The 15,000-nt window shown below is 42.5% G+C and overlaps 1 protein-coding gene across 1 annotated transcript in view; it reads left to right on the forward strand.

Moving 5' to 3' along the window:
- The window catches only part of si (sucrase-isomaltase), a gene marked incomplete at both ends in the record, with an annotated part of 121,478 nt that overhangs the window by 60,885 nt on the left and 45,593 nt on the right, over positions 1-15,000 (forward strand). Inside the window, 10 exons of the mRNA XM_083636621.1 lie at positions 318-442; positions 687-775; positions 1,600-1,649; positions 2,235-2,408; positions 3,313-3,321; positions 7,774-7,926; positions 8,445-8,648; positions 8,835-8,989; positions 9,704-9,872; positions 13,649-13,745. Coding sequence (XP_083492747.1) covers positions 318-442; positions 687-775; positions 1,600-1,649; positions 2,235-2,408; positions 3,313-3,321; positions 7,774-7,926; positions 8,445-8,648; positions 8,835-8,989; positions 9,704-9,872; positions 13,649-13,745 — 1,225 coding nt within the window. The remainder of the gene's footprint in view (positions 1-317; positions 443-686; positions 776-1,599; positions 1,650-2,234; positions 2,409-3,312; positions 3,322-7,773; positions 7,927-8,444; positions 8,649-8,834; positions 8,990-9,703; positions 9,873-13,648; positions 13,746-15,000) is intronic.

Raw genomic sequence — 15,000 nt, forward strand, 5'->3', positions numbered from 1 at the left:
TAGTAAGCGTACAGTCACACATAACAAGACTGTGTTGCAGGCTTTGGGGCTCAGATTGAGTATAATGAAACCATTACCTACCTTTTAGCACAAAAGTCAAGCTGTATTGTGCAGATGGAAATTCCATGCCAGCCCAGAGCCAGTATTTTACGGTCCGGGATAGAGTGTCAAATTATCACCACTATCAAATGTTGAAATGGGGCAAAATGGAGATTGCCTTGCCACGCAGATACTGATTCTTCATCCGTCTCCACATGGGGGGAGGTGGGAGACCTTGCGGTCATTTAATATATTTTGTTTTCCCAACCTAATTCCAGATGGAGCGAGTGACCGCCCGCGGGCAGTACGTTGATATGCATCTGCCAGCGGATAAGCTTGGCTTACATATCAGAGGTGGAGCTATTCTCCCCACACAGCGACCTGCTGTCACCACCACAGAGAGGTAAACACACACACACACACACACACACACACACACACACACACACACACACCCTACACCGATGCATGTACAAATAACATAGGCTTAAAACAAGCAGTCACACAAACACATACTGTGTATACATCACACAAACAAAGCTGTGTCTCCTCCCCTGATTCATGTGTGCTTGTTTGCACAGATGTCTTTAGGAAATCTTTGATTCTGTGATTTCTTTGATGATCTCTGTGTGGGTATGTTTCTCTAGTCGGCGTAACCCCATGGGTTTGATCGTTGCTCTTGATGACAACCAGCAGGCAGCTGGGGAGCTATTCTGGGATGACGGAGACTCCAGAGGTATTGTTGCTTTTCTCACTTTCCCTGTGTGTTATAGGCTTTCTTTATAGGGGCGGGGGGAGAAAACAGAACATTTCTGTTGTCAATATTTGGGAACGATACTATTTTTTCTTGAATAGAAATATACAGTACATCAAAATTCTTTTTTTTTTTTCTTTGATCTCATATGAGCCTTGAATTGAAGTTATTTTGTGGTGGAGCACAGACAACATCACGTGAGTTGTATGGGCTTTCCAGACACTGGTGTTCAGCTCACACACATTAACAGGTGAAGGTCAATCACTGTGTGACTGAAAACGTCAATTGTCTCATTATTGCATTTTAATATGATGTGACAATATGATGACTTTGAACATGATCTCACTAGAGAGAATAAAAAGGAGGAAGGATTGAAGTCAAGAAAGAAGTAAAGACAGAAAGAAAGAAGTAAAGAAAGAAAGAAAGAAAGAAAGAAAGAAAGAAAGAAAGAAAGAAAGAAAGAAAGAAAGAAAGAAAGAAAGAAAGAAAGAAAAAGACACAACCAGGCATAATTAATGATTGAGTATTATTTAATTATTAATGTCATCAGTGTTTACTGCTACGACTGCACACTGAGCTGCAGCTACTGTTTATTTTTTCGCTATCTTTCTTATTGTTGTATTTTTACCTATTGATTTTACTTTTATTGTATGGAAGTCGCAAACCTAATGCTGTTGTACCTGGTGCAATGACAATAAAGATATTCAATTCAATTCAATTCAGAAAAGCGTAGATTGAAAATGAAGTGAAAAGAACAGAATGGCATTTTGTTTGATGATGGCTCCTCTGCTTTCTTCTTTTTACAGAAACAGTCAAAAGTGGCAACTACGTGCACTACAACTTCTCTGTTGTCTATGTAAGCTTCCCTACACGCATCTATACTGTACAGCATCTGTCAAGTACAGCCCACCACACATTCCTTATGATCTGGAGAGCGTATAGACCTCTCCGGTTCCAGAACAGCGGTTGCATTGCACCGATTGATCCATGTTGGTTCAAGTATCCCATGTCCCTGCTTCACACAGCCCTGCGGATCACCTTGCATGTTTAATGCATGTTAAGCATGTTCTTCCTGTGTGTTCGTAGCGTGCTGGGTGTTAAGACAGGAAATCTATTAGGAAACAGCTGTTATTGATGGACATGAGATCTGGGACTTATACAGTTAAGTCGAACACATTTGAGAGCTTCACTCGGCATACTGTATCACGGCATCACCACAAATGTTGGAATTCATGACTGCTGCACATTGGAGCATTAACTCATCTATAGGCTAATACAGATGTCCCATCAGTATATAAATACAGTATGAACCAAAAGAAGACCAGGCATTTGATGGGTATTTATCATTCACATTAGCTGGTTTAAGGAATACAATACTTTTTTACTTTTTTTTTTAATATAAAAACAAAAAAATCTAAAGGTGTGTCCTTCATCTTTTTAGGGAGTGCTGTATTTGGAACGCACCAGTCAAGGCTTCATCGACCCAAACAACCTCATATTTGAGAACATTACAGTCCTCGGGGTGTCAAACCCTCCCGCGTCTGTCACTCTGACACGAGGAGACACCACTACCACACTGTCTGCTGTCAACACAACTTACGACCCAATCAAGAAGGTAAACAGACGCCCACATGCACGCACACACACACACACACACACACGCACACACACACACACACGCACGCACACACACGCACGCACAACAGCCATGAGTTCCTTTTACTGTCTGTGAAGGGCAAATGGCTTTAGAGCTAACACACTTAAAGGAGAACTCCCCCAAAAAGCAATGCAGATTTATTTTGTAGATAATCTCACACATATCTGAAAACCGTAAACAGTTTTGCAGACATTCATTTAGTTTGACAGTTATTGAGAGTTGATTTGAGTTAAGTTGTAGACCAGTGATGTCATTCATGCACAAATGAATATAACAATAAAACACATGCAGTATAATTATTATATGAAATCTTACACACACGTATTGTTTATTGTTTGCTTGTTTTTTCTTTTCTCTTGTGTTTGTTTATACTATTATCTCCAATTTATTTTGGATTCTGCTATAGGCCTACTGATACAGTGCAGGATAGAGTGATTTCTACAATGGCTGCCCTCGTGGGCTCCTGTCATTTGTTTCAATGAGACCATGAATGAGACCATTACTGTACATTTCAAGGTGACCCTCTAAGTGTAAGAAATGATAAGGATTTACATTGGGGTCAGGATGGTAACAGAGAGAGAGAGAGGACGAGAGTAGTAGAGAGATACTATACTGTAAGTAAGAGCTATGACACTACAGTGACTGCCCAGGGTTTACGAGCAACAGCAATTCTATAACGTGCGAGTAGGTTAAGTAGTTTCATTGTGTGTGTGTGTGTGTGTGTGTGTGTGTGTGTGTGTGTGTGTGTGTGCGTGTGTGCGCGCGCGCGTGCCTGCGTGCATGCCTGCGTGCGTGCCTGCGTGTGTCCGTGCGTGCATGCGTGTGTGTTCATATAACCGTGCTCATGTTTGTGTTTGTGTAGATCCTCAAGGTCTGTCTGGTCACACACACACACACACACACACAAGCACACATTCATCAAATGACTTGCGGCGGTAATCATTTCCTGGGGGTGAAGGGTAAATGTGCTGTTCAACCTAAACACTGGCTTGTCATGTCCATCAATCTTAGTATGCCAAGTCTGAGTGGGCCTTGAATGTACTTTTCAACAAGCATTGCTTCCATATCCAGTGATATAGCACTGCACTATAAAATACACTTTATATTGTGTTTGATTCCTCAAACACAGTTCTATTGTTTTTGTTTCCTGCTTTATACCATACAGTATGAAGCTTAGACTGTTCTGTTTCCTGCTTTATACCGTACAGTATGAAGCTTAGACTGTTCTGTTTCCTGCTTTATACCGTACAGTATGAAGCGTAGACTGTTCTGTTTCCTGCTTTATACCGTACAGTATGAAGCTTAGACTGTTCTGTTTCCTGCTTTATACCGTACAGTATGAAGCTTAGACTGTTCTGTTTCCTGCTTTATACCGTACAGTATGAAGCGTAGACTGTTCTGTTTCCTGCTTTATACCGTACAGTATGAAGCTTAGACTGTTCTGTTTCCTGCTTTATACCGTACAGTATGAAGCTTAGACTGTTCTGTTTCCTGCTTTATACCGTACAGTATGAAGCTTAGACTGTTCTGTTTCCTGCTTTATACCGTACAGTATGAAGCGTAGACTGTTCTGTTTCCTGCTTTATACCGTACAGTATGAAGCTTAGACTGTTCTGTTTCCTGCTTTATACCATACAGTATGAAGCTTAGACTGTTCTGTTTCCTGCTTTATACCATAGAGTATGAAGCTTAGACTGTTCTGTTTCCTGCTTTATACCGTACAGTATGAAGCTTAGACTGTTCTGTTTCCTGCTTTATACCATACAGTATGAAGCTTAGACTGTTCTGTTTCCTGCTTTATACCATACAGTATGATGCTTAGACTGTTCTGTTTCCTGCTTTATACCGTACAGTATGAAGACTGTTCTGTTTCCTGCTTTATACCATACAGTATGAAGCTTAGACTGTTCTGTTTCCTGCTTTATACCATACAGTATGAAGCTTAGACTGTTCTGTTTCCTGCTTTATACCATACAGTATGAAGCTTAGACTGTTCTGTTTCCTGCTTTATACCGTACAGTATGATGCTTAGACTGTTCTGTTTCCTGCTTTATACCGTACAGTATGATGCTTAGACTGTTCTGTTTCCTGCTTTATACCATACAGTATGAAGCTTAGACTGTTCTGTTTCCTGCTTTATACCATAGAGTATGAAGCTTAGACTGTTCTGTTTCCTGCTTTATACCATAGAGTATGAAGCTTAGACTGTTCTGTTTCCTGCTTTATACCATACAGTATGAAGCTTAGACTGTTCTGTTTCCTGCTTTATACCATACAGTATGAAGCTTAGACTGTTCTGTTTCCTGCTTTATACCGTACAGTATGAAGCTTAGACTGTTCTGTTTCCTGCTTTATACCGTACAGTATGAAGCTTAGACTGTTCTGTTTCCTGCTTTATACCATACAGTATGAAGCTTAGACTGTTCTGTTTCCTGCTTTATACCGTACAGTATGATGCTTAGACTGTTCTGTTTCCTGCTTTATACCGTACAGTATGATGCTTAGACTGTTCTGTTTCCTGCTTTATACCATACAGTATGAAGCTTAGACTGTTCTGTTTCCTGCTTTATACCATACAGTATGAAGCTTAGACTGTTCTGTTTCCTGCTTTATACCATAGAGTATGAAGCTTAGACTGTTCTGTTTCCTGCTTTATACCATAGAGTATGAAGCTTAGACTGTTCTGTTTCCTGCTTTATACCATACAGTATGAAGCTTAGACTGTTCTGTTTCCTGCTTTATACCATACAGTATGAAGCTTAGACTGTTCTGTTTCCTGCTTTATACCGTACAGTATGAAGCTTAGACTGTTCTGTTTCCTGCTTTATACCGTACAGTATGAAGCTTAGACTGTTCTGTTTCCTGCTTTATACCGTACAGTATGAAGCTTAGACTGTTCTGTTTCCTGCTTTATACCATACAGTATGAAGCTTAGACTGTTCTGTTTCCTGCTTTATACCATACAGTATGAAGCTTAGACTGTTCTGTTTCCTGCTTTATACCATAGAGTATGAAGCTTAGACTGTTCTGTTTCCTGCTTTATACCGTACAGTATGAAGCTTAGACTGTTCTGTTTCCTGCTTTATACCATAGAGTATGAAGCTTAGACTGTTCTGTTTCCTGCTTTATACCATACAGTATGATGCTTAGACTGTTCTGTTTCCTGCTTTATACCATACAGTATGAAGCTTAGACTGTTCTGTTTCCTGCTTTATACCGTACAGTATGAAGCTTAGACTGTTCTGTTTCCTGCTTTATACCATACAGTATGAAGCTTAGACTGTTCTGTTTCCTGCTTTATACCATAGAGTATGAAGCTTAGACTGTTCTGTTTCCTGCTTTATACCGTACAGTATGAAGCTTAGACTGTTCTGTTTCCTGCTTTATACCATACAGTATGAAGCTTAGACTGTTCTGTTTCCTGCTTTATACCGTACAGTATGAAGCTTAGACTGTTCTGTTTCCTGCTTTATACCGTACAGTATGAAGCTTAGACTGTTCTGTTTCCTGCTTTATACCGTACAGTATGAAGCTTAGACTGTTCTGTTTCCTGCTTTATACCATAGAGTATGATGCTTAGACTGTTCTGTTTCCTGCTTTATACCATACAGTATGATGCTTAGACTGTTCTGTTTCCTGCTTTATACCGTACAGTATGAAGCTTAGACTGTTCTGTTTCCTGCTTTATACCATAGAGTATGATGCTTAGACTGTTCTGTTTCCTGCTTTATACCATACAGTATGAAGCTTAGACTGTTCTGTTTCCTGCTTTATACCGTACAGTATGAAGCTTAGACTGTTCTGTTTCCTGCTTTATACCGTACAGTATGAAGCTTAGACTGTTCTGTTTCCTGCTTTATACCGTACAGTATGAAGCTTAGACTGTTCTGTTTCCTGCTTTATACCATACAGTATGAAGCTTAGACTGTTCTGTTTCCTGCTTTATACCGTACAGTATGAAGCTTAGACTGTTCTGTTTCCTGCTTTATACCATACAGTATGAAGCTTAGACTGTTCTGTTTCCTGCTTTATACCGTACAGTATGAAGACTGTTCTGTTTCCTGCTTTATACCGTACAGTATGATGCTTAGACTGTTCTGTTTCCTGCTTTATACCATACAGTATGAAGCTTAGACTGTTCTGTTTCCTGCTTTATACCATACAGTATGAAGCTTAGACTGTTCTGTTTCCTGCTTTATACCATACAGTATGAAGCTTAGACTGTTCTGTTTCCTGCTTTATACCATACAGTATGAAGCTTAGACTGTTCTGTTTCCTGCTTTATACCGTACAGTATGAAGCTTAGACTGTTCTGTTTCCTGCTTTATACCATACAGTATGAAGCTTAGACTGTTCTGTTTCCTGCTTTATACCGTACAGTATGAAGACTGTTCTGTTTCCTGCTTTATACCGTACAGTATGAAGCTTAGACTGTTCTGTTTCCTGCTTTATACCATACAGTATGAAGCTTAGACTGTTCTGTTTCCTGCTTTATACCATAGAGTATGATGCTTAGACTGTTCTGTTTCCTGCTTTATACCATAGAGTATGAAGCTTAGACTGTTCTGTTTCCTGCTTTATACCATACAGTATGAAGCTTAGACTGTTCTGTTTCCTGCTTTATACCATACAGTATGAAGCTTAGACTGTTCTGTTTCCTGCTTTATACCATAGAGTATGATGCTTAGACTGTTCTGTTTCCTGCTTTATACCGTACAGTATGAAGCTTAGACTGTTCTGTTTCCTGCTTTATACCGTACAGTATGAAGCTTAGACTGTTCTGTTTCCTGCTTTATACCGTACAGTATGATGCTTAGACTGTTCTGTTTCCTGCTTTATACCATACAGTATGAAGCTTAGACTGTTCTGTTTCCTGCTTTATACCATACAGTATGAAGCTTAGACTGTTCTGTTTCCTGCTTTATACCATACAGTATGAAGCTTAGACTGTTCTGTTTCCTGCTTTATACCGTACAGTATGAAGCTTAGACTGTTCTGTTTCCTGCTTTATACCGTACAGTATGAAGCTTAGACTGTTCTGTTTCCTGCTTTATACCATACAGTATGAAGCTTAGACTGTTCTGTTTCCTGCTTTATACCATACAGTATGAAGCTTAGACTGTTCTGTTTCCTGCTTTATACCATACAGTATGAAGCTTAGACTGTTCTGTTTCCTGCTTTATACCATACAGTATGAAGCTTAGACTGTTCTTCTCATTGTGTAAAGTTCCCTCTCTCCCTTTTCTCCCCCAAACCTCCCTCTCCTTTCCCTATGCCCTCTTCTTCCCCTCCCTTCTTCCTAACTCCCCCCCCCCTCTCCCAGGTTCTCTCTCTGCGCGGCCTCTCCATGCCACTGAATGATGAGATGAACGACAGCTACACGATAAAGGTGGAAGAGCACCAGCGTTTCGACTGCCATCCCGAGGAGAACGTGGATCTGATGAAGTGTGTTAACAGAGGCTGCTTGTGGTCGCAGGTGAGGCGTTGACACAGATGCTGCACCCGTGCACATACAACAGTGAATGCATGCATTAGGGTTGCATGACAGAACTACTGATGACTGTACACAGCGCCCCCTGCGCCTCAGTCAACGCAGCAGTAGAACGCAGAAGTAACGTTCGTTCCGCCACGTTAGTTCAGGCTATGCTTCGGAAATTATAGTGTCTCGTAATTTTGGATTATTATTTCATAGCGTGGTGAATATATGACCGAAATAACAACGGGGATTCTGATTTTTGAATTTTCACAAAAAAACAAAAAAAAATCCCCACGTCTTTTTTTTTTTTTTTTGCTCCAACTACTGTCAAATGTTTTATGGTCACTCACGATTCAGTAGGTCACGGGTTGGCTTGGTTCCAGCCTTAAAACTCGTTATATAAGGATTTTTCGAAATGTCTATGGAGAGATGAATGGGAAACTCACTTCCGGGGCAAGAAATGTCACGTGACTGTTCAGCTCTATAGTCTTACCCTCTTTCCTTATCTCCCCATTCAGTCCTCAGTCCCCGGTCTGCCGTGGTGCTTCCATCGTCACGACTCTGGATACATTGCTACCACAGTTAGCGAGTCCCACTCAGGCATGACTTTTGATATCACTCGGAACAGGCAGTACGGCAGCAGCGGGCGCCCAGATTCACCTGATATTAACACACTCCGCGTGATGATCCGGTACCACAGTGGAGAACTGCTGCAGTTCAAGGTCTGTGTGTGTGTGTGTGTGTGTGTGTGTGTGTGTGTGTGTGTGTGTGCGTGCGTGTGTGTGCGTGCGCGTGCTGGTTTCTGTCACTCCCTCCACTCATTATCTCTCTTTTTTCCCTCTCCCACTTTCTCTCTTTCTCCCTCCGTTCCTTTCATCGTCAATCACTATCCCCCCCTCGCTGTCTAGATCTGGGACCCTGCCACAAGGCGCTATGAGGTCCCGGTGCCGCTGTCCGTGCCCGCCACTCCTGAGACAGACGAGAACAAGAGACTCTACAAGGTCCTCATCACCAAGAAGCCCTTTGGCATCCAGGTCGTGAGGAAGAGCACAGGAACCAGAATGTGAGTAGTTTCTGTCCTGGTCCTCCAGTGGGCTGAGGTAGCTCTTCTGTGGACTATATCCCACTATGTTTTCCCATCTGTGTCCTTGTATCCAGTGAGCAAAATGTGTACGCATTGCATGCTAAATTTTCTTTTCACAAGCAGGGTACACTCCCTGGACCCTTAAAGTAGGCCCTTTAGGGTGGTGATTCACTAGGCTATTTTGGGGCGATAGATGCTCCCATTAACAAGCATAAAGTGGAGATACAGGATAACAAAATTCTATTCATCTATTTTCTGGCAAGAACTTTTTTCCTATGAGATTAAAGTAACAATGCTGAGTCAACTCCACTGGCACTGTTACCCAACCAGATATGCTGAAAAAAGTTGCCCTGTGTGCATCAGCGCCTAAAGTCCTTTCCTCTTGTGCAGCAGTCAAGCAATGATGATGTCATAGGAAGCGGTAGAGAGCTTCTAGTCACAACACATCTTTGAGTAAGCGCAATGTTAACTTTTACACATTTTTTAGAAGTGTCACTTGGAATTTTCCTAATTAAAATGTATGATGTTTAGAGAAGGGATTCCTGCAGCTCCTGAGTTATTATTTATGTCAACGCTATCACAGATACGCAAATAAATCCCTCTGACGATATTCTCTCTCTCTCTCTCTCTCTCTCTCTCTCTCTCTCTCTCTCTCTCTGTCATCCATTTAATCCTCTCTGTGTCTTCTCTCAGCTGGGACTCCTCTACGCCAGGTTTTACCTTCTCCGACATGTTCATCCAAGTGTCTACTCGGCTGTCTTCAGAGTATGTGTACGGCTTTGGAGAGACGGAGCATCGCACCTACAGACACAACCTCACCTACCACACTTGGGGCATGTTCTCCAAGGACCAGCCTCCCGGTGTGAGTGACACACTGGAGCAAAAACAGCCACACAGGCACATATGCGTTTGTTTATCAGTCAATATGTATCAACCTATTACAAAGTGGGGCATCTTAACACGTTCACTGCCAATGGCGAGTTGACTCGTCAAAAAAATTCCAACGGTTCACTGCCAATGACGAGTTGAGACGTCAATTTTTTTGACGGTGCTACGTGGATCAATGCCCCCCACGTCTCCTATAAAAATATTGGAGCGACCGAACGTGTACAACCCATTCCACCGACCCACTAAGTGGCGACAGTGCTCTCCATTCTAGAGGAAGGCAAGCAAAAAGCACTGTGAGGAAGCCATTCTCATGAAAATGGATTGGCGAAAACGCTTTCGCGCTTGGGAGCTGGCGGTGGGGTTTTGCAAATTTGCATAATAGATTACGGGTGGAACACACTTTGAAACACGCAGCATAAATAAGACCAGAATCGCAAAAGCTTCATCAAAGCTCTCAGAACCCCAAGAAACGAGCGAGCCCATCCATCCAGACTTGCCCAGCGGCCGCCAGGCAGACAGGCAGACAGGCACAGCAGCAGCAAAGCAGTGAGCCTGGTGACGCGAGGTTACAGCAGCAGCAGCAACGAGCTTGTGACACGCCCGCTGCAGCCAAGAAGAACACACACGGAGGGAGGAGTTTGAAGGAGAGGGGTGTTTCCTGCTGTTATGGAGGAAATTACTGTTCAAAACTATTGTTTAGATGTCTGACGTCTTACTGATGCCAAAAATGAATGGTTAAAGTGACTGTTCTATCGAATTTCACAAAAAGCCGTTTATCTCAGAATAAATTTACAGATGCTGAAACCATGCTGTATTCAACTGCTAATGCTTACATAACTACTAACTCTACAAACTAACTCTTTTAGACAGAGAAAGCACACATTCTATTAGTTCTTTTGAGATATTGTGTGTTCACAAAATCCTAACAGAAACGAATCCTCGGCTCTTGAAAGATGAGCCAGAATCCTCAAAAAAACCCTCTGGCAGAAGCTAACTACAGTTTTGAAAAACGGCTGGCAGTGAATGTGTTAACATGGGGGTGAACGGGAACGACACCCTTTTGGGTCCAGCCTCAAGTGGCCATTTGAGGAACTACAGCTTTCAGTATCACTTTCGTCGGTTCCTTTGCCAAACCCCGGCCTAACTCACTGTATGGCACCTATCGGAAAGGAATTATTTGACAGGGAATATCCCTATAGAGACACTGCAGAGCGCGTCATCATCCAGAAACCACGGCCAAAAGGGGGGGAAACAAACCCCCCCCCCCCCCCCCCTCCCAATCCTGCCGTTCTCCTATGTCGCGTGCATGGTCGCGTGTTGCACACAAAGATCATATATACGGAACATGAACACTCCAACTTACTTCACTGACAGCTAGATCCACATTTTTCTTCTCGCCAATTCTCAATGGCTTCCTTGTTTTGCTCGCGAGTACAAAAAAACTTTAATTGGCGATTTTTTACATTTGCTGTCTGCAGCCCACCACACAACAGCTTTTAGCTGTGTTTAATTCAAGGAAAATGACGCTGGTGTGTGGAAGTGAATGGAGAGCTTTCCCACGTGATGGGCGTGGCCTATTTCATGCAGTCTATGGACTAAATTGGAGCAATTGGATAAATAGTACAAAGCAAATAATAATCCATTGTTTGCAACGACAATATATTATGTTTCTTTGTTGTTTTTGCTAGCATTAGAATGCGCCATCGGAACCAATTTGATAGTCGTGATGACACATACGTTACATATCAAACAGAAAATCATGCACTGAGCATCTTTAACATGCCCTAAGCGGAGGTGTCTTGTAACCAATCTCTCGCCACGGTATGTAAAGCTGTTTTTCTCACATTCACGTCACTTTGATGGGGCACTGTTGATGTGAACGGTGGTTACTCAAACACGATGACACTGTCAAATGTCGACTTTCATGGTGTTTTCCCTCGTGCCAGGGCCAGACAGGATGAGGTTTCCACTCACATCAGCAATATTGGGCCTAATTGCTGAGCTGTCAAGACAACTCCACAGGGTTCAGACGTATGTTAGGGCGCCCCCCTCTGTGAGGGAGGGGCGTGGGAGAAATCGAGAATGCAAGAAGAGAAGAGATGGAGTGTGGTATGTGTGTCCGCACATGTGTGTGTGAGAGAGAGAGAGAGAAAGAGAGAGAGAGAGAGAGAGAGCAAGAAAGGGTGACAGAGACCATGCAAGTGCTGTCATTGCCTGTCGCTCTTTGTTAGCAGACAAGTCAATGCGTGTGCGCAGAAAGAAACATGGACACCTACTGGGTACAGTACAAACACAAAAAAGACAGGCAGAGGGCCGTTCCTCAGAGACATTATATTACACTTTAAGACCTTCCCAAGTGCTACAAGTGCATGAGGCTGAGTGACTGTGACATGCCCCATGTCTTCTCCTCACAGGACGGTGACAGGCCAAAGTGGCTGATTTCCTGTCCCCTGCCATCCCTCCCCTGCCTGTGCCCCCTCTGCCCATCTGTCGGCCTCCATCTTCATCTAAACACTCAGGACACTGTGGGGACCCTCTTAGCAGTTACAGGGAGCACTCGTACTGCCTCGCATAATTACCGAAGCACATGCTGCACTTAGCAAAAATGGATGCAAACCAGTGCAAATATAAGTTTGCAATCGTGTCGCGTGGCCAGTGCTTCTAGACTCTAACCATAACATTAACATCAGGCTTCGTAAGTGCTGTCACATCAAAAGAAGCTGAGCTCACCCCGGTTGGCCGTCTAGATCAGCTCCGGTTGGCCGTCTAGATCAGCTCCGGTTAGCCGTCTAGATCAGCTCCGGTTAGCCGTCTAGATCAGCTCCGGTTAGCCGTCTAGATCAGCTCCGGTTAGCCGTCTAGATCAGCTCCGGTTAGCCGTCTAGATCAGCTCCGGTTAGCCGTCTAGATCAGCTCCGGTTAGACGTCTAGATCAGCTCCGGTTAGCCGTCTAGATCAGCTCCGGTTAGACGTCTAGATCAGCTCCGGTTAGACGTCTAGATCAGCTCCGGTTAGCCGTCTAGATCAGCTCCGGTGAGACATCTGCGTGTCCGGACAGCCCGGTCTTGTTGTTTACCAGGACCTCGTCATAATGATCCCTCGATTGATTCGGTTAGACGAACAAGACAGTAGACGGAAACAAAGAACGCCTACAAACATGCAAGCTGATTGGTTAAATAGGGATTCTGAACCATTATGCATTGACAAAGTGCATAAAACTGTACTCTATGATAGGAGTGTGGTAACTTCATGATCTGTGCTTTTGTCCTCATTAATATACATTGAAGAAAATGCTTCAGACAGTACACATGGATTTCTATTGAGGTGATGATATATATACAGTACATGCAGGAATATCTTTGCTGCTTATGGGAACATGGCATTGGTGTTGATAGTACTATCCCCATAAGGTGTTACTCTAGTTCAGGATAGACCAGGATATCTGACTCTTATTGATTGTATTGCATGCTTTTTACTACGCTACGTTCTTATATTTATTACTTTCTATTGTTCTATGTATTTTTTATGTATTCTGATGAGATGTGATGTTGTAAGTCGCTTTGGACAAAGGCGCTAAATGCAATAAAGTAAAGTAAAGTAAAGTACTTGGAGCAAGCCCATGGTAAGCAGCATCGCTGTCAGTGGGATGCCCTCTCAGGTGTAACTGCAATAATGCTCACAAACGCAGGACAACAATAAATCCAAATCACCAAAATAGACCTTCTCACTGTCCCTGCCTCTCTGCTGTAGTACAAGATGAACTGCTATGGAGTGCATCCCTTCCATATGGGCCTAGAGACCACTGCCCATGCTCACGGGGTGCTGCTGCTGAACAGCAATGCCATGGGTGAGAGGAACACACACATGCACGCACACACGCACACACACACACACACACACACACACACACACACACACACACACACACACGCATGCAAATGCTTATGCATGCAACAATCACATACTCACACATGCAAATGTTGCCACCTACACACACACACACACGTGCACGCACATGCACGCGTGCACGCACACACACACACGCACACACACACGTGCATGCACATGCACGCGCGCGCACACACACACACACACGCACACACACACACGTGCATGCACATGCAACACACACACACACACACACACACACACACACACACACACAACTGCACTCACTTACATATGCAATGCTACTGCATAAATGTGTTTATGTATTGATGAGGCCATCTTCCATGTTTTGAGCATTATGTCCTTTGGCAGGCGGCCTTATATAATGCAATGTGCACTTCTACTCCTCTGCACCTTTGCATACTTGCGTACTGAATATTACACACACACACACACACACACACACACACACACACACACACACACACACACACACACACACACAGACATCTATACATTTGGACTTCTCATGACAAACAGTGGATTTATTCACCATATGCCCTCCAGCTTAAACAACTCCAATACTAGAAGAATACATGTGATGCGGTTTGTCTGACTTCCTCCACGAACAAAGGTGACAGAACTACCTATATATATATATATATATATATATATATATATATATATATATATATATATAAAAGTTTTGTATCTGTTTTTTGTCGTGTCTCATAAGCCCATACGGGCTGGGCACCATAGGTGTGTGACACGTTAATAAAGAAATCAATCAATAAAAAAAAATATATATATATATATATATATATATATATATAATATATATATATATATATATATATATATATATTTTTATTGATTGATTTATTTATTAACGTGTCACACACCTATGGTGCCCAGCCCGTATGGGCTTATGAGACACGACAAAAAACAGATACAAAACTTTTTTTACAATACAGATACAGGTTTACAATACTTCAGCTTCCATATTCCAGAATGCAAGATTACAAACAAAAGGACACAAAGTGTCATATAGAAAAATAGAACATATTCATTATAAACCTATACAAACAGCATATGTTTTCTTCTTTCCCAGGCATTACTAATAAATTGAGCTACAGTATATCAAAGACTCTCTCTCTATATATATACACACCATATAGTACTATTATACTAATGTGTCTCAGAGTTAAGGTCAA

The sequence above is a fragment of the Poromitra crassiceps genome (assembly GCF_964638095.1).
Source record: "Poromitra crassiceps genome assembly, chromosome: 5".
NCBI lineage: Eukaryota > Metazoa > Chordata > Actinopteri > Beryciformes > Melamphaidae > Poromitra > Poromitra crassiceps.